General features: G+C 38.4%; 1 protein-coding gene across 1 annotated transcript in view; it reads right to left on the reverse strand.

Annotated features, from left to right (window-relative positions):
• LOC122801235 (mucin-5AC-like) overlaps positions 1 to 27,564 on the reverse strand; it is a 475,953-nt gene that overhangs the window by 376,709 nt on the left and 71,680 nt on the right. Inside the window, exon 3 of the mRNA XM_044070787.1 lies at positions 1,303 to 1,329. Coding sequence (XP_043926722.1) covers positions 1,303 to 1,329 — 27 coding nt within the window. The remainder of the gene's footprint in view (positions 1 to 1,302; positions 1,330 to 27,564) is intronic.

The following is a 27,564-nucleotide window of genomic DNA, read 5'->3' on the forward strand; positions in this document are numbered from 1 at the left end:
GCCATAGGAAAAAAATATTCAAACTTTATTTCATTATGTGATTAACGGTATGTTGATAGCAACATATTAAAGAAAAATAAAGCACTTCTACTGTAAAAAATACAGTGATTTTACAAACACAGAATATTTTTTCTTCTTCTCATGCACATTTACAAATATCTGGTTTTAAACTTTAATATATCTAAGCAAATTAAAACCATAAAATAAACTTCAGAAAACAAACTACAGCCATAATACACTAGATATGCATCAGTATGTACACCAGTATAGATAAAATTCTACAATTAATTACTTTAAAGGAAAAATATGAGGAGACTAAGAAGTGTCACCATACATTGCAGTTGCTTGTAACAGGTAAAACATTTTTAAATAACTGCATCGTCTACTAAAAATAATTACTTCCAGTGTATGGCTGATTAAGAATTATGTACACGGCTTGAAGTTTAACTACATGAAATTTTAATTTGTGGTTAAGCACTGAAGTTATGGTAAATCTGAACAAGTCATGAGTCACACAGTGAGTATTGGTTCTGTTTGAGACCTGAACTACTAATAGGGACTCACAACATAGTAAAACCGTCGACAACAGCAGGTTGACCACAGTACAGGGGCAGCAGCAGAACCTAGCAGCAGGTATGATCTACTTCAGTTCCTGAAAATATTATAGCAAAGGGAAAGACCTAACCTGTGTTGTAACATCAAGTTCTTAACCTGACAGGGAAAGACCTAACCTGTGTTGCAACATCAATTTCTTAACCTGACATGGGAGATGTAAATGCAACAAAACTGCCTGTCAGGATTGTTAGGAACTGTACATCTGGGTGCTGTTCGTTTTACATAACTGCTACACAAGTCCTCAAAAAGTAATGTCAAAAGGTTCTAGGGGAACTGAGTGCATCAGGTGATGAATGCAGTCACCTGTTAAGGTAGAAAAGAAAGTTGAGAGCAAAAGGATATACTGAAAGGCCTAACAATCACATCCAGAGTTTATGATTATCTTATCAAAAAGCATCTTCTCCAGAAAAGATTATTTCATGAAAAAAAATGTGTTCATGTGTATGACAGCTGTGACCCATGACACCAATTACCCTTATATTATATAATACATTTTAAAAATTTGTCTTAGTCTAGAAAAAAGTGATTTGAAAGGTTTTTAGTTTTTGATCAGTTAAATTTTACAAAACAAAATGGAGTTAATAACGTTAAAAGTTACATCTAAGTATAAAAGTTTATAATGAGTGAATATAATTGATGCGCATTATAATTATATTTAAATGCTAAACTATAAGAATGAATTCCTACCTTGTTCCATAGTTTCGGTTTCTGGAGCTACAAAAGTAAGCAGATGATGTTAATGTAACAATACAGTAAAGGCAGATTTTGGCAGTATGCATATATTTCTTTAGTATGTACAATAAAACAATAACAGATAACAGGCATAAAATGAAAACATTTGCAATAATTAATGTGAAACATATTATCTGCATTCAGGTTTCTCAATAAAAGGAACTAACAAAATTCTCACTTTAGATGTTAAGTACAAGTATATAGGCAAATAGAAGATTAAGCATGCAGTGATAAAAGTTAAGATGGATGACTTTTCCAGTTTTTATTCAGTAATGTGTACTGCAACACTTAGTAATTGTATACAATAAGCTTAACTTTAAAAATGGATTAAGACATCATATCTATGTAAAGGATGGATATACAGAATGTGATAGAAATTATCGAATGCAGTTTTAATACAGCTATACCAAACTGGCTGCAAGCAAAGTTATCTGATTTTAAGGTGACTTTAACATTCATCGTATTTCTCATCAACATGATCGTGCCTCCCTGCTGCTTCCATCATATCCCTTCTTATTCCAGGACCATATTTGTCACCATAGTTATAGCCACAAAGGTCCACATTTCAGTGAATCACTTGCCACATCTAAATATGTAATAGCAAGTAGCAGTGGTTTGGAACTACAGCGTATCTTTTGTGAACCTCTGTCAGATTTGAGAGCTGAAGTTTTCTGTTAATCATTATTTAAAAAATAGATTTCAAGCTCATACTGCTTCAGAGTTCATTTTAACAAATGAGTCTGGAAACTGGTCTTCTGTAATGTAAGTCACTAGTTAGTAAACCATTAATGTTATTGTGACGATACATTACACAGCAGATATGCCACACATGTATACTATATTACATTACACAGCAGAAGCAGTTAAAAAGTAAAGTGAAGATTATTAATATCAAGAAATGCATACACAAACAAGCTATGCATTATCTCATACAAGAAAAACTACTCACTCCTACACAGCATGGTTTCCGCCCCAAGCATAGTACCACCAAAGCTCTTTTATCCTTTCTCAATACTCTAGCCAAAGACAATCACAAATTCATATCTTACCTATTCCTAGACCTCTCAAAGGCATTCAACACTGTCTCTCACTCTCTTTTCCTCAACAAACTTACAGACTTAAATTTCTCCCCGATACAGTAACATGGTTCTCCAACTATCTTACTGACAGACAGCAGTCAGTCAGATGGAACTCTGCACTATCTATCCCCTCCAAGTAAAAACAGGTGTCCCCCAAGGATCCATTCTTGGACCTCTACTTTTTAATATCTTTACCAACTCACTTTATTTCACTTGTCCTCAATCTACCATTGTGCAATATGCAGATGACTCTATAGTCATCACTATTGTTAACTCACCCTCTGAACTTCTATCAACTACCCAGACATCCTTTAACTCAGTTGAGACATGGCTTTCAAGAAATCAGCTTATCCTCAATCTTAAAAAATTAAATTATTACTCTTTCTTCCTAAATCTGTTAACCATATCAAATCTTCCTTCTCCATAACACCCCTAAACAATACTCCTATAGAAGTTGAATCTAGTACAAAGCTACTAGGCATAACCATTGATGATCAACTAAAATTTGACATACACATTAACAACTGCATCAGAAAAACCCATCAGAAGCTAGGACTCCTTATAGGAATAACAAATTATTCACCCCTGAAGCTAGGCAAATTCGTATTCATACCTATCTTTTACCTTGTCTAACTTACTGCTCCAAAATACTCACAAATCTGAACTCCTCCCTACTTACCCAACTAGAATAAACCTATCACAAGATAGCCAGATTTGCAACTCCACACATTTAGAAATCTCACCACTGTCTCTCCCTAAAATACCTGAACTGGCTCTAACTACCTCACCTGCTTCCCCAATCTCAGCTTCAAATTATACACTCCATTTATATCAACCAGCTTTCTGCTCAGCTCTAACATCTTCCACGATTCTCCTACCAGACACCTCCCAAGTACAACCCAAGACCTATTAAAGGTTCACAAACCAAAATCTAAGACTGGTTGCAACTTATATAGCTACCACCCCTCTATTACTTGGAACAAACTTCAGACCCTAAACTTCAGACCCTAAACTTCAGAACCTTACAGACCCTAAACAATTTAAACTAGAAATCAAAGACTACTTTAAGAAATGCTAGACCTGTCACTGTTCACACCCTCCCTGAACACAACCAACCTACCTAGTACCATTTAATTAAAACATAATAATTAGCATGAATAACTTGCATCCAATTACTTTCTACAAAACTCCCTAAACTTGTAGCTGGATGCTACCCATAGATCTTTAGTTTAGCAAATACTTTCAAACTAAAACATCTTACTTTCCATGCTTTAACTGTTACTCATCATTTTTGGTTATATACTACTGTATAATTTTGCAATTTCTGTAAAGACAGTTGTAGCCTCCCAGATATCTCTTATGTAATTCTAATACTGAATATCTCTATTGCTGTTTGGAATGTATGTATACTGGATTATCTGGCAATTTCTGTAATAACAATTGTAGCCTCCCAAATATCTCTTATGTTATTCTAATACTGAATGTCTCTCTTTGCTGTTTGAAATTTTTTTTTTTTTTTTAATGTACTTTTGGAGCTTTTCTCCCTGGGCCTCCGCTGAAAAAGGGCTTTAGCTCAGTCAGACACTCCCTGTCAACAAATGTAACATAAATAAAAAAATAATTAAAAATCTTAGAAATATTAAAAATAACTCATACAAGGATATAAAAAGAAGTAATTATTTAGTGCCACTAATCAGATATTTGTTATTAAACTTTATTGTGTTTTGTTTCAGTGTTGTAATTCAAGACTAAGTAATGTAACTTTAGTTTTACGTAAGGAAAAAGCATAACTCATTTTTAACAATCAACTTTATTTCCAAAATGGATGATTAATCATGCTTTATGGTTGCATTTATTGTACCTGAATGTAGCTTATCTATTGAAATTATTTTTAAATATTTAAGGTAGTATTACATATTGATTAACTGATTGGATTTTTATGCATATAAGTATATAAAATGCAGAATAGCTTTTTCTTTAAATGCTTGAATCTGAAGCATGAGGAAGTAAACATTTATTATGCAGTCTTCATTTCTAGACAGAAAAATAATTAATCAATGTTAATATATTGATCAAGGCTAGAGAAATGTCAGAATTTTATTTAATAAAAAAATAACTTTCTTAGCAGTTCTCCTCTCCCTGTCCCTAGGCTACCATCTAACTTCCTGCCACTCCACTCTCACTAACCACAATCACCTAAACTCCCCCATGCTAACCTTTTATAGGTTCATAGGTTGGTACTGGGTTATCTGCCCAAAGGCATATATTAGCCCAGCCATGTTGTGTGGCATTCACCGCCCCTTTAGTAGTTCCCTAGACCCTTGTACTAGCAGCTAGTACCCTTGGCCTCTATCTAGTAGTGCTGTTGGTGTGATCCCCGATGTGAACTTTCTGTTACCAATCCACTCATCAAGGTTCCTCTTGAAGAGTGATAGTGAGGGGCTCTGTCTTATGTAGATCGGGACCCTGTTCCATAGTAAGGGAAGTCTCTGCGAAGGAAATCTATCCCTCCAGCATGTTCTATTCATTGTTGTGTTGAGGTTTATATCCCTAGAGCATGTAGCTCATGTAGATTTGGTTTTGCTAAGATGGAGCATGTCCAACAATTCTGGGTTGGACATAGCTCTGTACGTTAGACAGAGATCGCCTCTGAGAAAGCGGTATGCAACAGAGAACAGTCTTAGCTTTTTCAGTCGTGGGCAACTGTTTGAGGCCAGTAATCCTCTTGGTTAGGTACCTTTGTGGTCTCTCCAGCTGCTGGAGATATCTAGCCAGGTACATTCCAATTGGTGCATTGTACTCAATAATGGGTCTGATGAGGGAAGAGTAGAGGGGCACCATTATATCCTTAGATCTTGATGCAAACCCTTTCGTGATCAGATGGGTCACATAGAAGGATTTTCTAACCACTTTGGCAACATGGTTATCAAAGGAAAGCTGACTATCTACTTGGGTCCCTAGATCCCTTATTTCTTCTTCAGATTTCAGGGGATTACCTCCTATGTTGTAGTTTGTGGGTACTCTGTTTTTTCCAAAGGGGATTACTACGCATTTTTTTGCATTTAGCTTGAGACCATGGCTTTGACAGCATGCATCAGTCTCACTTAGGCCCTTCTGGAGGATCTCCATGTTGGCCGGAGACTCTATTATAGCACCCAGTTTGCAGTCGTCCGCAAACTTAGTCAGCCACAGCCCTTCCGTGCTTGCCTGTACTTCTGAAAAGTATATACCAAACAGGAGGGGCCGCAGGACAGAGCCCTGAGGCACACCACTCATTACTGGTCTGGATTCGGACATAGATCCCACTACTCTTACTTTATGGGATCTGTCTGAGAGCCAGTTTGCGATCCATCTTGTGACATAAGGGTTTATGCCCAGGCTGGTGAGCGTATCAATAATACCCGAATGGGGAATGGTGTCAAATGCTTTAGCAAGGTCAAGGTAAGCTGTGTGTACCTCCTTTCCCTTATCTATAGCCTGAGAAACTGTCTCAAAGAAATCCACCAGGTTCAGGAGGTATGCTCTGCCCTTGACGAAGCCGAACTGTGTGGGGTCCAGCGACTGGAGGTTCCCAATCTCTCCATTTATGAGTTCCATAATGATTCGCTCCATAGCCTTACAGATCAAACTGGTCAGGCTTATTGGTCGGCAGTTCCCAGGGTCAGTTGTTGCCCCACCCTTGTGTAGTGGGACCACCATTGCCGTGTGCCATTCTATGGGCACATATCCTGTGGAGAGGCTGAGACTGAACAGGGTATTAAGATGCAGGGTTATTTCCTTTTGGAGCTCGCGTATGACACAGCCTGGGACACCATCTGGTCCCATGGAGGCAGTGTTTTTAGCTTTAGATAGAGCCTTGTTAACCAACGTATCAGTAATAATTGGACTTACACAATCCCCTAGAATGGTAATAGGCCCTGTAGGTGGTGAGGGGGGGGAGAAATTTGCACTGAACCTGTCAGCCAAGATGTTGGCAATGTCAGAAGGGTCAGTGTATTTTGTTCCATTTTGTACTAGCTCAGAACAGACCTGAGTGTTGCCATTTAGGTTTTTGACGTAGCCATAGAAGGCCTTATGGTTATCCTTGGCAACTTTCTTTTCGAAATTAGCTTTAGTTGACTTGATGAGGGCCCTCAATTTCTTACTAATGCTGATCAGGGATGATTTTTCTACTTGAGATTTGGCCTTTTTTTGTATAAGTCTCCTCCTTTTATTGTAAATTTGCTTATGGCCGGGGTCCACCAGACTGGTTTCTTCTTGCTTGAGGAAGGAGTCTTGGTTTTATTTGAGATAGTATGGTCCATGCAATCCTGAAGATGCATATAGAGTGCCTTGGTGTAGGATTCCGCATCCTGGATATCATTTTCCTTCTGCAAGGGAATAGTGAAGCTTTCCACTTCGGATGCAAGTAGTTTGAAGTTTGCTTTGGAAAGGTTTTTGACTATGGTTTCTTTGACTGGGGGAGGTGAAGGAATGAGGATGTCCAGGGTTAGCAGTTTGTGGTCAGATCTGACCAAGGAGGGAGTGATAACGGGTGTGGTACAATGGGCGCCCATATTTGTGATGATTAAATCCAATATGTCATCCCCTCTAGTGGGGGAACATACTAGTTGTTCAAGGGCATTTGAATTTATAAATTCTATGAATCGCTGAGCATAGGAGTTGGAACATTAGTAGTTCACCCAGTCTATACCAGGGTAGTTGAAATCACCCAAGTTTATGGTGTTGGGTTGGACCTTTATATTTTCCAATGTCTCAAGGAATACAGAGTGAGCATCTTGGGACATGGTGGGTGATCTATAACCGGCTATGACTTGAAATGTGGTTTTGCCTGCTGACAGTTGCGCATGGATAATCTCTGGGGCATCATGCTGCACTACTAACCTGGAGATATGGGTATCCTTGATGAATATGGATACACCTCCGCCCTTTGTACTGCAATCCGGTAACTGAGGCTGGAAGGTATGATATGAATTGTAACCTAGCAGTGCTGGGGTGCTCTCTTGAGCCTTGAACCAGGTTTCCGTCACTGCACAAACATCAATTTTCTCCATGCTGAGGAGAGCCTCGAGTGTGTGCATTTTGAGGTTGAGACTTCTGGCGTTGAGTAGCATTACCCTTAGTTTTTGGTTACCTGTGCTGGTTACGGTGGTTGGTTTTGCACTATGGGGACGGCAAGAGTCTTGGCCAGTATTCGAAAACCTAGGGGTGACAGGAGCAACCCATCTCTGGCAAAACAGCGAGGCTTGTCTTTCATGTCATCCCAGGCAGACAGACACTGAGTCCCCTTAGAATGACACTAGAAGTGTTAGCCAATTGTTGAAATTGATCATTTTGTCTTTGTATTGTGGTATCCTTCTAGGTGAAGGTAGTATGCTACTCAAGGTCAGGGTCATACCAGCTTGGGCTACATGATCAGAGAGCTCCTCAATATCTCTTTTCATGTAGTCCAGGGAGGTACGTCTTAGATCATTCACACCAACATGTACAATGACAGCGTCATACTTGTACTTGTGCTGGAGTGACCTAAGTGCCTGCGTTATGTGGCGGATCCGAGCACCCGACAGGCAGCTGACAGTAACCTTCTCCTTGTTCAGCCTGGTGAGTGGAACATCCATGTGCCTTACTATAGAGTCTCCTATTACTAGCATGTTAGGTATGGTGTTTTGCCTTAAGGGCTGTTGTGAGGCACACTGCTGAGGTGAATTATGTGTTTTCTGGCTTGTGTTTGGGGGTGCAGGTTGCTTGCTTGTCTGCTTTGGAGGGCACTGTTTCTTTTTCAGATTGGTACCTAGTGCCTCCGAATATGTTTTTGTGTATTTATGCGTATGTTTTGTCGGTGCTTGTTTTGTAGATTCATGTGTGACAGGTGGTGTGATGCAAGTGTGTCCCTTATCCTCTTGACTGTCTGTTACAGTCATGGATTGAGAGCGCTTAGCCTACAGTCTGGCTGTGTATTTGCATCTTTCACAAGTGTTTGTGTCTAGAAGTAAGAGGAGGGGGTTGTCTGTATACATGAGGCAGTTGTGACACTGCCTCAGGATGCCCAATTCCACCAGATGAAATGGAGAGTACACCTGAAGCTGACCTCTGGACATGCTTTGAAGAATAAATTGAACTTAAGTCCTGCGGACGATCGAGGGTCTTATGCTATATTATAATAGTGCTGTCTAGGAAATTTGGAGAATAATAGTGCTGTCTAGGAGATTAGGACAAGTGCTGATTTCTGTTTTGCAAGTGCTGCAATAAGAGCAGCTGATCTGAAGCACTTGAGTTGAGGCTTGCCTAGTTCTAAGGGAAAATTTACAGTGCAGACTTTGTGGGGCCGGGAATAGTATACCCCAGCTAACCGGCGCTGCCCGACACTGCTCTGTGCACAAGACCACGCAAAAAGAGAGTTGCAGGGTTTTTCCTCTAGAGAAGTGAGAAAAGTGAGTACAAGAGCTGTTTTTCTCTAAGCAAGTGAGAAATGTAAGTACAAAAACTGTTTTCCTCTAGGTAATGAGGAAGATAGAGTGCTATAGTAATTAGTAGCGTATTTAGTGCTTACAAGTTCTGAACAAGTGCTGAGCATGAACAAGCAAATTTAAGTGCTAAAACTAAGAATCTGTATCTGCACTAGATGAGTTACAGGACAGAAACAAGTGCAAATACAGGCTTTCAAATCAGAAAGTTGAGAGAGATGGAAGAGATTGCCCAAACGGCCAATAACTACAAATTCTGGGCCAGAACCACTACTTATGTGGTAGACAGGTTACCTAGTGCTTACCACTCCCACTGATAAGCTAGAAGGCTTCCCTCCAACACAGAAAGGCTTGGGGAACTCAGAAGCTTACATACAGTCCTGGATACAGCAAATCTGTATCTGGAACACTAGTTACAGGAAAGGTAGGAAACAGGCTTACAGTTTTTTTTTTTTTTTACAGAAAAGTAGCAAAAACAGTAGTAAAAAACAATTCACATACAGTGCAAGCTAGCACACTTGAGTATGCAGCAATATTAGACCAAACACAGTTTAAAAATGCAACTAAATTAAAAAGGACTAAAAGCAAGTGCAGAAAGAGTTTATTAGGTAGAATGCGGTAAAGAGATGGGGTGGGGGAGTGTCCCAGATCAAATCTACAGTGGGGCGGGCAACTGCAAAAGCCACCAAATTTAAACTACAAACCAAAAATAGAGAGGGTGGGTGAGACAAAACAGTTTCAACAGAGATCTAAGCAAAAACTAACAGTACAAACTTTAAAACCAAAAAAATATTCTCAGCTCTGTATATTTGCCGATCAGTCTCTCAGAACAGTGAGACAACAGTTTCAACACAGATCTAAGCAACAATTAAACTCTATAACCAAAAAAACTATATACTTAGCTCAGTATAATTGCAGATAATATGTAAGGCAGTCTCTCAGAACCTTTTCAAACACTCACCACCATAATCACATATACATACCAAGCTCACCTACAAACTAATTATAAAAAACTACCCAGTTTACTAATACACAATATGATCACCAGTTACCTACACACACTGACCACTACTACTAACCAACTTGCACTCAGTGGTGACATCCACCCTAACCCAGGCCCCTCCACTACTATACCCACCGTTACAAACCTACATGGACCTAATATCCCTTGCAAGCAAAAACCCTCTGACTGCTTATTCAGTATAGACATCCGTAGCATCATGAATAAAATTGAAGAGCTACATGCCTCTATATCCTTTTATAACCCTGACATTGCACTCCTAACCGAGACGTGGCTCAAGCCCCACATTAAAGATACCACCATAGCCCCTCCTGGCTACAACATCTTTAGATGTGATCGAATAGCTAAAAGAGGTGGGGGTATTCCCCTACTTTACAGGCAAAACCTTACTCTCCAACAAATACTTAAAGATATCACCACTTTCGGCTATGCAGAAACCCTGTTTGCAAATATAAAATTAAACCAGCAGAAACAACTCAACATTATAGGTGTCTACTTACCACCAGGCTACAATATTCCCACTCTAGAGTCTATTTTACATTGGACTTCCACCGCCCTCCCTCAGGAGACACTTATCCTGGGGGACTTCAACATTGATTGGGCCTCTATCACGGCATCTCCCCACCAAAGTACCACTTAAAACTATTTAACTTCACACAGCTTATCCAAACCACCACCAGTATAGACAAATCCTCCAAAAAGGAATCCATATTAGACTGGATCCTAACCAACAAGCCTTCATCTGCCAATATATCTGATATTTTACCCGACTCCCTCAGTGATCACTTACCCACATTCATACTAAGACAGCACACAAAACCCATAAAACCCCCCATCCTACTTTCTTTCCGTAGTTCCAAAAATTTCCTACCAGACCAATTCATCAACACCTTAAAAAAATAAATTGGTCACCTCTTAAAACTCTACCATTAGATGAAGCCATGGAGTACTTTAATAAAACCTTCTTAGGTATCCTTAATCTTATGGCCTCACAATGTATAATTTGTACTAAAACCAACCCAGCCCCCTGGATCTCAAAGGGCACATGATCCCTACTCAAACAATGAGACATAGCTTAGGCAACCTGGTGTACCAACAAAACAAGTAAAATTGACAATACTTCCTAGAGCTCAGAAACAAAGCAAAAAAAAAAAAACAAATACATAATGACAAAAAAGTTATTATATACAGCTACAAAAAAACTCACTACAACAATCCACAAAAATTGTGGTCCGCAATTAACTACATTCTCCAACCAGGCAAAATCACCTTCCCAAACCCTAACACTGAAGGTGATAACAATGATAATTCCACCCAGTTTAATGACAATTTCACCTCCTCCATCCAAATGTTATTCAACAATTTCCCCACTACTACTACAAATACCCCCAAAATACAAAACTGTCACCATAAGACTAACTCCAATTCTCTCTTAAACCAGTTCCAACTGACCTAATTTATAAACACCTTGCCAAATTGAAACCCATCACTCTTACTGCTGTTAGATTACCTCAGGACTGCCGCCTCGGCCACCACCTACCCTATTTTCATACTCATCAATAGATTCATAGCTGAACACACTGTCCCCTCTCTCTGAAAAATTTCTTATGTTGTCTCCCTACACAAAGGTGGTTCCTCGACAGAACTTAGTAATTATCACCCCATAGCTATACTATCTTCCCTATCAAAAATCTTAGAAAAATGTGTACACACCTAACTACTGAATCATCTTCTTCAATATAACCTGCTAGCAAATTCCCAACATGGATTTCGGCCAAACTATAGTACCACCTCTGCCCTTATATCCTTTACTGACCACATCAAGCAACAAAGAAATCTTGGTAACTTAGTATATGTTGTCTTCCTAGACCCGTCAAAGGCATTTGACTGCAAATTACTATCGACTCTCTCTGAGCTCAATCTGGATAACTCCTCTCTACTGTGGTTTAAAAATTATCTGTCCCTCTGGCAACAAGCCTTTAAATAGCATAACTCTCTCTCCCCTCTCCTCCCAGTGGGACAAGGTGTTCCGCAAGGATCCATTCTTGGTCCCTTACTAATTTCCATCTTTACCAATAACCTCCCCTCGGCTACCCAACAAACTAATATAGTACAGTATGCTGATGACAACACCTTTATTTGCTCAGCCACCTCTCTACATTTAGTCCAAGATAGAACTTCACTACTACAGAAAAATGGCTAAATTCCTCCCAACTCATACTAAACCCATCTAAGATCCAACTCATGATCTTCCACCCATCCAAAACTTTCACCCCTACCTCATCATGCTCAATAATATCCTCAAACAATACCCTTATCACACCAGTAACTCAAGCCAAGCTCCTAGGTGTAACTATTGACCAAAACCTAAAATTCAACAAACATATAGCACTAACAATTGCCAAAGTTCATAAAAAAACTAGGTTCACTCTACCACTGCAAGGGTTTCCTCACACAGGAATCCCAAATCACTATCTCTCATACCCATCTACTCTTCACTTTACTATATGCTTCCCCAGTTCTAACTAACCTAAACAAATCTGACCTTCTGAAACTATCTACCTGCTACAATAAAATTTGTTCTCACCATTGCCTCTCCCTAAGACAACTAGGATGGTTAGAACTCCTTAACCTACTAAAATACAATCAACTTCTCCTGATCCATCAAATGCTATACCAATCAAATAAAATACCTGCCATCTCTGGTCTGCTCACCTTCCATAATTGCGCATCAACTAAGATCTTCCAATACCGCCCTACTAACTGTTACCAATTGCTAACACACAGGGGCGGCCCATGCTATTGGACTGCCAGACTGCAGCCCCCTCAACTGTAAAATAAAGAAAAATAAAGAAATAAAAAATAAAAAAAATTTTAAAAATTGCGGACATTCGCGCATGCGCACTACTCCAGACTGCTGCTGAGACAGTCTGGAGCATGCACAGATTGTCTCAGCAGCAGTCCTGACTGGGAAGCTCCCAGAAGTCTATGCAGTTTAAAACTGCATAGACTGTCCTGGAACTCGCTGGGAAAACGCGTCTGGGTCGGACTGCAACATCAGCAGTCTGGAATTTGCTGCAGTCTCGTTGGGCAGAGTCTGGTGTGGATGTACATGGGTGGGTTTTTGTAGTTTACTCGGACAGGGATTTATGGTGGTTTGCTACCGGGAAAGATCTACTACAGGTGGGTGGGTGGGTGGGTGTGGGTGTGTGTGTGTGAAAATGCCCCAGGTGCAATATACTGGTGGTTAGACTCATGGTGGTGTGGTAGGGAATACCTCAGGCTTGAACCCTGTACCTTGTATGCAGGTGTTAAAGAGGTGAATTCCCTACCCACCACCATTTGTAAAATAATTGCAGATTTTTGCCTCATATTTGATCTGATCTGTTCCTCATAATATCTGTGGTTTGTAAATGTTGCAATGCTTGATATTTGATGGTGCAGTGGTAGCATTGTTGCCTCACAGCTGCGGGTTCTCAGGTTTGATTCTTGGCTGGGGTGCCGTCTTTCTGGGGTCTGTATCGTCTCTCTGTGTTTGTGTGGGTTTGCTTTTGTGTCCTCCCATGTTACAAAGACATGTCTGCATTATTTCTTCCTAGGCCTCTGCTAAAAATTGTTTTTTTGTTCCAAGTCAGACTTTTCTGATTAACAAATGTTAAATAAAATTGACAGGCATTTGAATTTCAGACTTCAGGTTTCTGAATGTTTAATTCCTTACATATTTGATGGTGCAGTGGCAGTATTGTTGCCTCACAGCTATAGGTTTTCTGGTTTGATTCTTGGCTGGGGTGCCTTCTGTGTGGAGTCTGCATCTTATCCCTGTGTTTGTGTGGATTTGCTCTGGTGTCCTGCCATTTTACAAAGACATGTGTCTACAGTATTTCTCCCTGGGCCTCTGCTGAAAATTGTTTCTGTTCTGTCAGAAGTAAAATTGACAGGCATTTGAATTTCAGACTTCATATTCCTCAGTAAATACATAGTAAAACAACTTTTTATTCTAGCAATAAATATATAGTAATACAACCTTTTATTATAGCAATTTTCTAAGTTTAAGATGACTATTTGAAATTTGTCCTTATGTTTGGGACTGTATTACCCTGTTATTGGCTTTGTCCAGGTTTTTTGTGCTAAGGTTGACAGCTATGGCAAGAACTGAATTCACTGAATATGTTTGAGGGCTGTATTCCCTCATTACTGGGTTTGTCCAGGTGTTTTGTGCTAAGAGGTTGACAGCTATGGTGAGAACTGAATTCATTAAATGATAGCCATTTAAATTTCAGTCTTCCTCTCTTTCACAAATCAGCTGATATGGCGTAGTGGTATGTTGCTCTGACTGTTTTGCACAGGGGCCTTGGCAGTAAAATGTATGGTGGTAACACAGCATTTTTCTTTCACAAAGCAGGTGATTTGGCATAGTGGTATGTTGTTCTGACTCTTTTGCACAGGGACCTTGGCAGTAAAATGTATGGTGGTAACACAGCATTTTATTCTAGCAGCTTTCCAAGATTATACAAGCAATGTTTAAGGTATCCCTGGTTTTTGCCCTTTTGACCCACCCCAATAAATTTGACTTTTTCCAGATTTCTTGTGCTGTGAAGTTGAGATGCAGTTGAGTATTGAGTAGATTTTACAAGGAGCTGAGAGCTGCAGGGGAAGAGAATTTTAGTGCTGATTATGCTAAGTCAGCTCGCATTGCTAATAGCACAACAGGTTGTGTACTTGCTTTTGATGCAGAAGGTTGTTGGTTCTACTCCCATAAGGGGTGTATGCTGCCATACTGAAAGTTAAGATACTAACTATGAGCCTGTTATCAGTTTGCCATCCATTTCCTATTGCAATATTACTAGCTTATTTTTAATGTAATTTAGGCAATTTATTCCTCAGGGGCATCAGACACTTTATTTTTCGATGAAACCATGAAATATAAAGGGGATTGCTAGCAGCAACCTCTTCATTACAGATTTATTTAATGTGGAATTATTTAGATGACTTTTTTACTACTTCAGAGATTGTGCATATTTACTGATAATGGTGGACTGTAGAATTGTGCATATTTACTGATAATAGTGGACTGTAGAAGTTTGAGTAGACTTTTATGATGGAAATGTTCTGAATTGGGCAGTTTTGTCATTGGTGCATGCGTTTTGTTTCATTGTTTACTGGAAAAATGTTCAAAGCAATAGGAAGGTGTATCAAAGAGCACATGTATGTTTCATATGCAAGGGGCCTATGATTTGAAAACAGCCCAGAATTAATCTTTATCTGCCACGGGTAAAATGTATTTTCTTTGAATGTGGGTTTCAATGTTGTTTCAATGAATGTGAGTTTCAATGGCAGAGAAGTTTTAATGCCAAGTTTGTTTAGCAGATGTCTTAGTGTTTGTGCTGTAAAATGCAAAATAAAACTTTCAAATGAAGTTCAAATCATCATAGAAGTAAATCAGTATGCACGTTAGTGTTTATGGTAAATGGAGTGAAATAGCCAAGTAATGGATCATTGGAATGGCTGCAGGGGGAGGCTCCATTCGACCATGGTTTTGTGAGGGGGAAGGGTGGCAAACTTAGGCAACCCCAGCTGAACCATACCTCCCAACTGTCCAGATTTTCAAAGAATGAATAGATTTTTTGCTTCTTATTTTTGGTTTGTTCCTCATAAAATTTGTGGTTTTCTGGCAAATCATTTAGGAATTAAGTCACTAAATAATGACACACTGAGTTTCAGACTTCATAACCTTCAGAAAAATGCATGCTAAAGTATGACCTGTTCTAGCAACTGTCTCAGTTTATACAAGAGCAATTTTTAGTACTGTTTATATGTTCCCCCAATATATTTGGCCTTGTCCAGATTTATTGCATTAACAGGTTGAGAGGTACATGCAAATAAATTGCTTTATAGAATTAGGCATAGCCAGACCTCTCAACTGTCCCTGATTTTGGCTCAAAATGTTGCTCTTCCCCTAATGATCCCTCCGCAAAATAGCAATTTTGGAAGAAAACATGGAGGGTTTATAACTAAGAAATAACTGTAATAATCAGTTAGATTACTTTTATTTCAGAAATGCACGTAGATTCTTTTATTTTGTCAGCTGCTCAAGTTAGCAGTACTAATATTAAAGTATCCCTTCTTTGACAGGTTCCCAGCTGTATTGTGTTGCTATTTTATATTTTTACATCACATTTTTGGTCCATTTTTCATAAAATTGTGTTTTTTGGCAAATTAGTGACAAATCATTAAAGACTGAAGTTAGAAAATAATGACAGACATTTGAGTTTCAGATTTCATACCATTCAGAAAATTCATACTAATGCAAGACCTCTATTATCTTTCTAAGTTTATAAGAGCAATATTTTAAAAATTGTCCTTATTTTTGGGCCTTTGCCCCATTTCTTTGTATGGCTTTGTCCAGATTTCTTGCTCTGAGGTTGAGAGGTATGACAAATGTGTCAGGGCCATCACAAGTCAGCCAGAGACATTTCAAACTGTGACATACTTGTTGCACCCCACTCCCCCATGTAGTGACTCTGGATGTGTCGAAGCAGGGCAAGGAGTAGTTATGTAGTGTAAATGTGCAGAGAATCCCACCCATCCAAGGTAGACACAAGTACTAGAGTGGCTTTTCATCTGTCCTTGATTTTTACAGAATGGTCTGGTTTCTGTCATATTTTTTGTAATGTTGATTTATGCTTATTACTCAAAGTGCCTGTTGCTCTGTGTTTAAGTAGCAATACTTTAATGACCATTAGGTAAGCTTGGCTGAGATTGCAAGATGCAAGTAAGCTTTAATAAGCATACTGTTAAAGAATTGCCAACACTGAAAGCCTTTCTGTTGCCATGTAGAGAATACTTAACTAGATAATGTATAAGCCTTGGGTATTGAAATGCATATGCCAGTATTTGTAATAAAGGACAGGATTACATTATTTTAAGTCTCATTACACTTGGAGACTTCCAGTCATCTCTGCAGGCTTTACCCGTAAACAGAATGCCAATCGTGTGGTCCATAACCTGTGCAGTAATCCTTTTAGTGTGGTCCATAACCTGTACAGTAATCATTTTAAGCAATGTATCTTGAGCTTATTTCTTGTTTGCTTTTCATTTTTTACTTTGATCATGTTTTCCACATGAAACAAGTAGATGTCAGGCAGCAGGTCTATTTTTGGATAAGGAACATTTTTACAAGTGGGGGCATCAGAGATTTCTACTTTCAGCATGTTACTTGGTACTTTAATAAAGCTGAATATAAATTATAATTAGAACTGCAGTGCAAGAACTGGTTTGAGTTGAGTGCTGCTTGTTTTTCTTATACTTGATTTTGACTGGCATTCCATTAATGTATTTAAAAAGTAATTTATTTTTTCATGCCTCACAACCTTTTTGTTTCCATCTAGATATTAAGCTGTCATGCAGCCAATGCATTGAAATATTTTTATTCTTCTACACTTCATTTTGTCTTGATTGGACTCTCATGATGACGGTTTGGCACCCAGGGCAGTATATTTAGTTTTTGTGGTTTTGAGCATAGCTCCTCCCCTTTCTAGTTGGCCACACCCCTTCCCATTGACCCCACCCATTCAGCTATCTCCTGCAGCCCCCCTTTGATTTGAAGTCACCAGCCACCACTGCTTACACAGCTCAGGCCATTCTCTCTATTCCTATGCAGTTGCTAAGGTCTCGGACTCTACCCCCTGACATTAGATGTCTAAGTAGTAAATGTACTTTCAAATCCCTACTAAAAGATCTCCTATTCAATGCTTGCATATCTTCCTGTACAGAACCAGACTAATTTCTCCTGTTCCTGACTTTCAACATCCCTAGATCACAGGTGTACTGTGTAGTTTCACTCAGTGCATAGTACTGTGAACCAGGTGTTTAGGCCACCTTTATAGTTATGATTTCTAGCTTATGACCCTGTTTGTCTATGGAAACTTCTTTTTGAATTTATGTTCAAGCAATTGTATATTTGTTGTATAATATCTTGTTTAATTGTTTGTCAATATACTAACCACTGTATGCTGCATCATTTGTAAAACTCTGATTTTACTCCTTTTATATGTTCTATGCTCTTTACACAAATAGCTATGTTTATATAATTTTTTATTATTTTTATTTTTTATAATGTTTTACTATGTATCTGAAGCTTTTCTCCCTGAGCCTCCACTGAAAATGGTCACCTTGTGTCCAGTCAGACTAACCCGATAAACAAATGGAAAATAAAAATAAATAAAATAAAATAATAAAGCTCTGTCTCTCTTCATACAATTTTGTTACATTATCAACACTGCAACATCTGTGAATTTCCCTCTAGGGATGTCAGAGTTGTGAAAAACAAACTTGTACTTTCCTCCTTATCTATCACCCCTCCCACAGTTATATGAGCAGATTCCTAATGAGTCCACTGATTTCCTTGCCTTCTTATTGTTAGTCTCCATATCTGGATGTTTCTGGGTGAGTTTAAAATAAAGGCTGATAAGGTGTCATCTGGTGCACAATAACAAATTCCTCTCTATTACAAACAGGTTTGGATTTATTTATGAGTGTTAGCACTGTGACTTATTAGAAGGGTCATACATTTGACTTTGTGCCCCAAAAGAGTGTAGCAACCCCTGACATAGTAATGGACTGTGTCTTTTGGGTAGAGCACTCCTGCTTCCATTTTGACCTAAATGTCCCTTTTAATTCCAAAATGTAGTTCTAGTTTCAAGTCAAGATCTGTCTTCTATTGTCACCATTTATTTTGTGGAAGCAGTGTGGATGTCCCTTAGCTGTTCATCCAAACTAATATTCAGACCTTAACTGCTGCTTTTGATCTCTTTAAAGCTACTTGCATATGCCCTCTCTCGACTATGCAACATCAGCCCTAGTGTAATCTTGAACACCACAATTCTGGAGGAGCTGTGTGTTGAATGGGATGACAGTGAGGTTGACAAAACTTCTTAAAGGCCAAATTATTTTACATGAACTCTATGCTCACTACCAGATCTCTCTTAAAAAGGCAGTAGACTTGTCCAGGTAGATCTCAACTGCCTCTAACTGACTAGCTGTGTTCACTGGGGGGGGGGGGGTAAACTGTGCAGAACAGCCTTAGTTTAATCCACATTTTTAATCCTATACTAGTAGGCAGATTCTTTGAAGATAAGATTGCCTCTATTAGGTTGGAGGCTGCCTCCTTGGATGCTGTAGTTCTTCATGCTCATAAAACAGTAGATCAGGCTTGATCTTGATCTGGGTCTCAGATTTCTGATTATGAATAATTTCTGTCCTGTTAATAGTATGCATTCAATATCATTCAGTCTGTAGCTACCTTCAATTAGATTTATTTTCCTGTCTGCTGGTTTTGCATCCAGTTAATTTCATATTGTTCAGGCCTTATTGAGGCCAAGAGTTCTTCTTAAAGGAAAACTCCACCTTCTCCTACAGTTTGTCTGAACTCTTAGGGTGCTTTTCTCCCTACATTATGATTCCAGTATCGTCAAAGAACCAAAGATGAGGACCACCACGATAATGCAGCAAAAACAGTTCTTCTTTATTTGGTATAAACAAGAGAGATGAGCGCTTTCACGTACAAACAGTACGCTTCTTCAGCTTTTCTCCCTACATTATGATTCCAGTACTGTGTAAGTACCTGAAACCTGCTTGTACTTTATAAAACTTGCATTTCCTCATTTTGGTATCAAAGGATAGACAGGAGCTCAGGCTGCTGTGAACAAGACATAGAGGTGTGAAACTGTTTTCCATTGTCTTTATTGCAAATAGGAAGATAACTTACACTGATTCACAGCTGTTTCCAATGTAGCCATGCATTTCATAACTAAGCAGGGCAATTAGATCAGTCAATGGTTCAAAGGCAGTTGTCACCTCTTTTAACAAATTTACATAAGTAGCATAACAGTAGTGAAATGCTAAGCTTTAAACTTTGTTGTTTATTCTACTTTACATTTTAAGATGACTAGAATGTAGTATCAAAGATATCTGTGACATTTAGAGAAAAGACAGAAAATATTTTTCTTGTAATTCTTCTAAAGTATCTGCACTTTTTCCAAAGTGTAGGGAGAGGGGCTGCCAATTCATCTTGCACTACATAAATATACTTTGAACAAAGGCCTGCAGTTTAATAACTGTTTTGGTTGTAGCTGTATAATTCCTCAGTATACTGTAAAACAAGCCCTGAAACACACACAAATAAGGGCCATTAAAGAAATAAAAGAAGCAGTCCTGTTACACCCAGTATATAAGATGACAGTGACTGACACTAATCCCATTATATGTCAATGGAATGGGAATACACCACTGCTTCCTTATGTGTATAACTCATATAAAACAGACTTGAAATGGATTATGGGAAAGAGAAAGGCTTGGAGAAAAATAAGATCATGTTGATTAGGGTTACCACCTGTCCCACTTTGCGGGGGACAGTCCCTCTTTAGGCAGTTGTGCCCTGACAAAAAATTGTAAAAATGGCAAATGTCCTGAGATTTTAGGACAAAATTATTTCCTATATTTTATGTAATAGTTCCATAAAACAGTTATTCTGTATCTAAAATACCTAAATGTTATAAGAAACAGAATAAGCAACTAAAATGCTACAAAAATAAGCTTTTATTTAGGCAAAAAAGTTAAGTTCTAACCTTTGTACTGACCGTGGGTATGTCGGCCTGTAAAATTTGATGTTTGCACCAAAAATGTCCCACTTTGGCCATTTGAAAAGGTGGCAACCCTAATGTTGATATGTTAAGCCCCACTGACATTTTGCAGAAAACATATTACAATTCTATAAGAAATAGAGTGATTTTGAGGTATTAAAAAAACTCATACAACAGAGATAGAGTAAAAAATATATTTTTTTAGTAATAAGGTGGAGTTTTCCTGGCTGTGGTCCTTACATAATCATCCTTAAGCCTTACTATTCTTGCCACTGCTGCAGCCATTTTTAAGATTTCATTTAGAGGTAAGCAGCTAAAGTGGTTTATAAGCAAAACATGACATCCTTGAGGTCTTAATTTTGAATCACCATAGAATTAAGACTGCTCCCATTAGAATGTCCAGTAATCGACATAGGGAGACAGACCAACATTCTAATCTGCCCTGGGCATCATTGGTATCTGCAGCATTTGGCAAAATGGGCCATCATATCCAATTAAACTGGCTAGTCTTACTGTATCATTACTGCAACTATCATAAAATGGTTTCACTCCTACCTCTCAGAGTAGTTTTATTTGGTTATTTTGGGTGTTACATATTTTTCCTCTGTAATTTGAAATGTGAGGTTTCAGAGGTGTCCATATTCATCCCAAAGCTATTAATTTATAGGCTCACCTTGATAGACCTTAATAGAAAGTGAATTCTGCAATATCTTAGGTAACCTGATGAAGAAAGTTGCACCTCTGTTTTCTGTGGAAATGCTTGGCAGCTGTAGATTCCCTAGGGGCAGTCTGAATTTTACCTACGAATGCTTGTATAGTAATAACCTGAAGCTTAATCTTGTCATATCAGAGATCTTGACAGTCTGTGCAACATAAAAGCAGTCCACAGATCTAGTTATTGATACATATATACACACACACACACACACACACACACACACACACACATATCTATCTATCTATCTATATATATATATATATATATATATATATATATATATCAATCAATAAAAAACATCTGGCAGTGATAGGCTAGGCTGGTGTTAGGGTCAACGGTCCATGACCTCTGGGTGAGATTTTGAGATGGGATGTTAACTGTGGTTGTCATCCTGATTTCATCTGAAAAATATCACTTTAGTTAAACATATTATATTGCCTGAGGACTCTGCAGTGGTGGTTCAAGTCTCAGTTTCATCTTGTATGGGCAACTGCAACATCTTTGTCTTAATTTTGTCAGACAGCAGACTTGATGGGTTACAGCTGATGCAGTAATCTTGTTATCATCCTGTAACACAAACACTTCATCATATTACACTGACTTTTTAGAGTGTGCAGTGGCTTGTGTATGGTGCTGTAGTTCCTATAAAATTCAGATATTATTTTCAACACTATGGTCTTGTAGTCTCTCCAAGATTCAGATAGGATTTTAACACTAAATGTTCAGATCTTAAAGAACTGCTGGTATGGAAAAGCATTTACAAAGCCTTTGGTCAGCTATTTACAGCTGCTGATAGGTATAAGGGTGGAAGGAAACCTCCAGTGTGTCTTCCTTTTCTTTGCAGAACTATACCTTTAAAACTTACAAACCATGGTACCTAAAGAAAACCCTCTGATCATCAGCTTTAAGATTTCCTTGGAAATGGGCTACTTTTGACAACCAACATTATTACATCATCCAATATTTTGTTGATTATAATAGCCATATTATTGGCTTTCCAAATCCCTTTGCTTGGCTTTGTTTTTTATCTCTGATTGCCTATGTGTTATGTTAATTTTATTGTTCTTACTTGGATTACGCAATCTTTAGCAGAAGTAAATGCACCAACATATGCTGAATGGCTAGAGCTGTGTACAAAAGTATGACTAGTAATATAATCTTTTTTGGTACCTTCTAATATCTCTGAGCATTATGTATAAACATACTGCTCACTTCAGTAAAGAACAATTCCTAACGGAAAATGAGCGTATTAAGAACAGCACACCTAAGCTACATTATGGTAGATTAGTTTAAAAGCAAACTGCCATCAGCTACAGCATTATTCTGTTACTTCTGCCCAGAAGCATGCTAGTTAAAATATTCATGCACTTCTAATATAACTATACAACATAATCCATAATTCATAATATAATATATATAATACATAATACATGTATCTGCATAACAGCAATAAGAGTTAGATATTCACTACTCTCCAGTTTCAGTACAAAAAGCTTTCTCTTTAGTAAGACTGCATGTGAACTATTATTTCAAAGCAGTACAGAGGTATTGCCTTAAGGGAAAGTCAGTCAGAACTTATATCTTACAGGTTATCTCCTCATGAGCATAATAACTGGTAGTATCAACAGAGGGTTAAATTGTGCATATTTTCTAAATGTCTGAAATGTTGCTACACACTTATATTGCCCAGCATTTCCTCTTACTTAATTACATCCCATTTTTACCATTGTGGAATACAAATCTGATTAAGATGGAAAAGCAAAGTACAGGTCTAATTTTTAGTTCATTGTTGATGCACAGAGGACATCCTATCATCCTTGTGAGCTGTGCAATGGAACATACTTTGACAAGAGAGCACAACATCACCACCTTTGTCTGAAACTGTTAGCAAGGAGATATTATATCTTGAAAACATAGGTTCATAGGTTCATAGAAGGTCACTAGACTAATGGCCCTAGAGCCCTTACAAGCCCTGCTGTATTTATCCTCAGTTGCCCCAATTGTTGGTGGTTAGGTGAGTGAAGTTCGCAGAGGTAATGGTTTATGGTAGATAATACCAACTTCCCTTGTCCAGGAGAGACATGGGTGCCACCCCAGGAGTGAATTTGTGGTCACTCATCCATTGATGTAGGTTGCATTTAAAGAGTGTCAGGGAGGGACTCTGTTTCATGTGAACTGGAAGCTTGTTCCACAGAAGTGGCAGTCTCTAGGAGATATATCTATCTCTCCTGCATGACCTGTTCATGTCATAAGCTAGGTTAAGATCCCTGGAGTGAGTGACCCTCATGCAGTTTGATTTAAGAATGCATAGCATTTCCATCAGAGCCGGGTCAGAGATTGACCTGTAAGCCAGGCACAGGTCACCCCTTAACAACCTGTAGGAGACAGAATACAGTGACAGGGTTTTCAGTCTTTTCATGTAAGACTTGTTCTATTTACCCAGTTGTTGCAGGTGTGTGATGAGGTACATACAAAAGGGAGCGTTATACTCAATTATTGGTCTGTTGAGAGCGTTGTCTAATGGAATTATAACACATTAAATCTAGATGTGATGCCTTTACTTATAAGATGTACTACATAAAAGGATTTCCTTACTACTACGGATACGTGATGGTCAAAGTTCAGTACCCAGATCATGTACCACTGGGTCTACACTTGGGGGGTGCTATTTATAATGTAATTAGCAAGGATATCAGCTTTCCAAAAGGGAATAATAATGCATTTTTTATCTTTAACCCATGGCTTTGGAACCAATTATTTGTGTGTGGTAACCCTGTCTGCAGTATATTAACATCATTGGAGGACTCAGTGATTGCTCTCAGTTTACAATCATCAGTGAACTTGGTTAGACACAGGCCATCCAGGTTTGCTGGACTTCTGAGAAATAAATTCCAAACAGTAAGGTGCCCAGCACAGAACCCTGTAGTATGCCACTGGTGGCTGATCTTTTGCTAGAGGTAAAATTACCTACTTTGACAGTATGTGTCCTGTCAATGAGCCAGTTGGCTACCCATCTGGTTATGTAGGGGTTAATTCCCAATTGGGAGAGTTTCTTTATAATACCTGAGTGGGGGGTTGTTTCAAATGCCTTGACTAGGTCTAGACAGGTGGTATGCACTGTACTTCTCTCATCTAGGGCCTTGGTGACTTTCTTGAAGAAGTCAACCATGTTTAATAGGCATGATCTACCTTTAATGAATCTGAACTGGGTTGGGTCCAGAGTTTGGAAATTACCTAAGTCCTTGTTAATAAGGTCTCTCTCTTTTTGAATTTCTCCAAGTCTTTTGGGTTTATAATGCCATGATGGGAATGGACCCCATTCCTAAGTCAAAGTGCAATTAAAGTTCATGAAATTAGTATTGTTTCAGTCTTTGATGTTAGCCAGAAATGCTCTTTGCAGCACCCGCAATGTGCCCAGTAATGACTCCTTCTACAATTCATATGGAGTTACATGTATTGGTAACATATCTAAGTACAACTGTAAATTCTTTTTTTATAAGACCCGTTGCTCCTACTACTACTACTGGAACAGTCTGGGTATCTTTCATCCACATTGCCCTCATTTCTGCCTGTGAATCCTGATATTTTATGACTTGGCATCTCTCTGTATGTAAGACACTGTAGTCACTGTGTGCAAAAATTTCAATGACAATGCTACTTTTGTGTTCTTTTCATGGACTACTATATCTGGTTTTCTCGCATCTATTTTTTGAACTGTTGGTAATGGATGATCCCATGTGATATAAACTTTATCATTTTCTGTGATGTTTTGTGGATCACGTTTTCAACGCTTTTCAGCTACTTCAATACCATAATGTTTGCACAATCCCCAATGCAACAGTCTTGCCATATTATTATGCTTTTCAGTATAAAGTCCTTCTGCCATTAATATATCACAACCAGCAACAAGATGTGCAACTGTTTCCAATTCTGTTCTGCAAAGCCTATATTTGTCTCTTTCTCCCACATGTTCAATGGGCTTTGCAAACCAATGTGTATGTAGTCCACTATCTTGGGCCGCCAATATTAACCTTTCATCTTTTAGTTTAGATTCACCTCTCCTTAACCATTCATGCTTTCAATCCTGATCAACATGAGGTTGCTCGAATTGTTTTCTATACTTGTAACTATATTTCCTAACCTTGTATTCTTTCTTTTGTTTTTTGGCACATTCAGTTGCTGCCTGATTTTTATCTACTTCTGGTTTGATTTCCATTCCTGCTTGACGTCGATATGCTTCTGCTAAACTAAGCAGTGAAGTCATCTTTGACTTATTCTCCTCATGTTTCAAAACTTTCACTATGTTTGGGTCTTGTGAGGTCAGCAGATATGTATGCAGTTCCACGATTACAGATCTATACCTGTAATCAATTTCAAGGGGCCCATACCTCCTTCAGAATGGGGAATACATAGTCTTGGTATACACTGATTTTTAAAAATCATTTGATGAGCATGAAGCATCTTTCTTGTTTTCCTGACCAATCTATCCAACACCTTTTGGGGACAGTCAATCACACCAAAACTTTAAGTTTGGACAGGAATAGCAAATTGGTTTATAGCTTGGACTTTGTTCCTAGATGTCGTTTTCAGTATTAATTTAAGTCTTCTAAAATATTCCCTACTAAGTTTTATTCACATTTGCTCATGTTTTATTGTTGATCTGTCATCAATTCCCAAGTATTTATATACACCCTCTTGCTCAGCTTCTTTTCTGTCACATTCCTGTCCCAAACTGATGTTTTCTTGGTGCTGCGGCTTTCCTACTTTAAAGGTTGCTTTTGCACATGTATCAAGACCAAATGACATTCTCATATCAGCAGAAAAACGTCTGACCACTTGCAGTTGTGCTTTCAGTTCCTCATCTGATGAACTGTACAATTTTAAATCTTTTATTCTTAAAAGACTTTCATTACCCTTTCGTTCCATTGCCATGATTGAGTTTTCTTCTAAATGACTATAAACTCTGTCGGCATCAATTCCAGTGTATAGTTTATACGTCATCGGAAGGCAAGTTATTGGTCTATAGTTTCTAGGATAGCTTGTTTTTCTCTTTGTTAAGCAGGCTGGTGTCAGTTCAGGGTGCGCATATAAATAGTTCTTACATGGCTAAATCTTCATGTAAAGATTTTAATACTTTTAACCAGAAGTTAGGTATTGCATATAGGCATGGGGTTTTCCAAGTAGGAGCTTTTCTTAACTTTGTTTCAATCTCTCTGGACATTACTTCATCCCATTGCATATCCTGTACATTTGAATGTATTATTCTTTCCTTTATTTCTTCTATCCATCTAGCACTGCTGTTATGTTCCACAGGATCTTCACAGATATTTCTCCAAATCTATTTATTCTTTTTTTGGTGGTGCTTCAGTTCCTTTTGCCTTGTTTCCCCATTCTCTACATAACTTGTTTGGGTCATCAATGAATTGCTTATTTTGTACTTTTCCTTTATATTTGTCTGCGTATCTTCTAGGTTTTTCTGCCTGTGCTGATTTTTTTAGTTTATTATTTGCAACGGTACACAATAGGTCCTGACCAGTTTTGATACTGTGCATTGCTTTTATCATGTCTTATCTTTCTGAGTATTTTTGTTGATCTGTTCCCTCTTCTATACTCTTCTAACAGTACGCTTCTTGTCTTAATTGCTTTAAAGTTTTCTCTATTCGATACTTCCATGATGGCATTCGATTTCTCCCCTTCCTTTCCCTTACTACCCTGTCTTTTGTGGTAAGATTTTATCTGTTATGAATTTAGCTGCACAGTGACATATCCTCTTTACTGCTGTTATATCACATGAAACTCTATGAACAGTCCTAATTACTTTGCTCATTTGTTTTATCAAACTTCTAACTTTTGGGGTTTTAATGACTTTCTGTAATCTATTTCTTTCATTGATCTTAATATTTCTGTCCATCTATATTAAATCAAACAATTCTTTTCTTAGATCATTTTCTTCTAAACTGGGAGCACATTCTTTGTTCTCCATTTCATGTGGACATTCTACAGAAAGTTCCACAGCATCTTTCTGCACCACATTCTCTTCAGTTTCATCCAGTGTCATCCACTGCTCTTTCATATGGGAGTTCAATGGCCTATCACCCCACAACTTTGGCATCAGAGTTGCCACAGTTTCCTGACCCTCCCCTTGCTCTGCAACTCCAACTGAATGCTTGTACTGGTTTCCTATGAAAAGCTCCAAAGTATCTTCATCTGGCAGCTGATCGGATGTTTCCCACTTTACTGGTTTTGCCTTAATTTGAGATCTGTTGCTCTATCCTGCTGTGATGCTTTCTGAGAT

This window comes from Protopterus annectens, chromosome 4.part1 (genome assembly GCF_019279795.1).
Source record: "Protopterus annectens isolate FY-2018-M chromosome 4.part1, PAN1.0, whole genome shotgun sequence".
In the NCBI taxonomy this organism is placed as follows: domain Eukaryota; kingdom Metazoa; phylum Chordata; order Ceratodontiformes; family Protopteridae; genus Protopterus; species Protopterus annectens.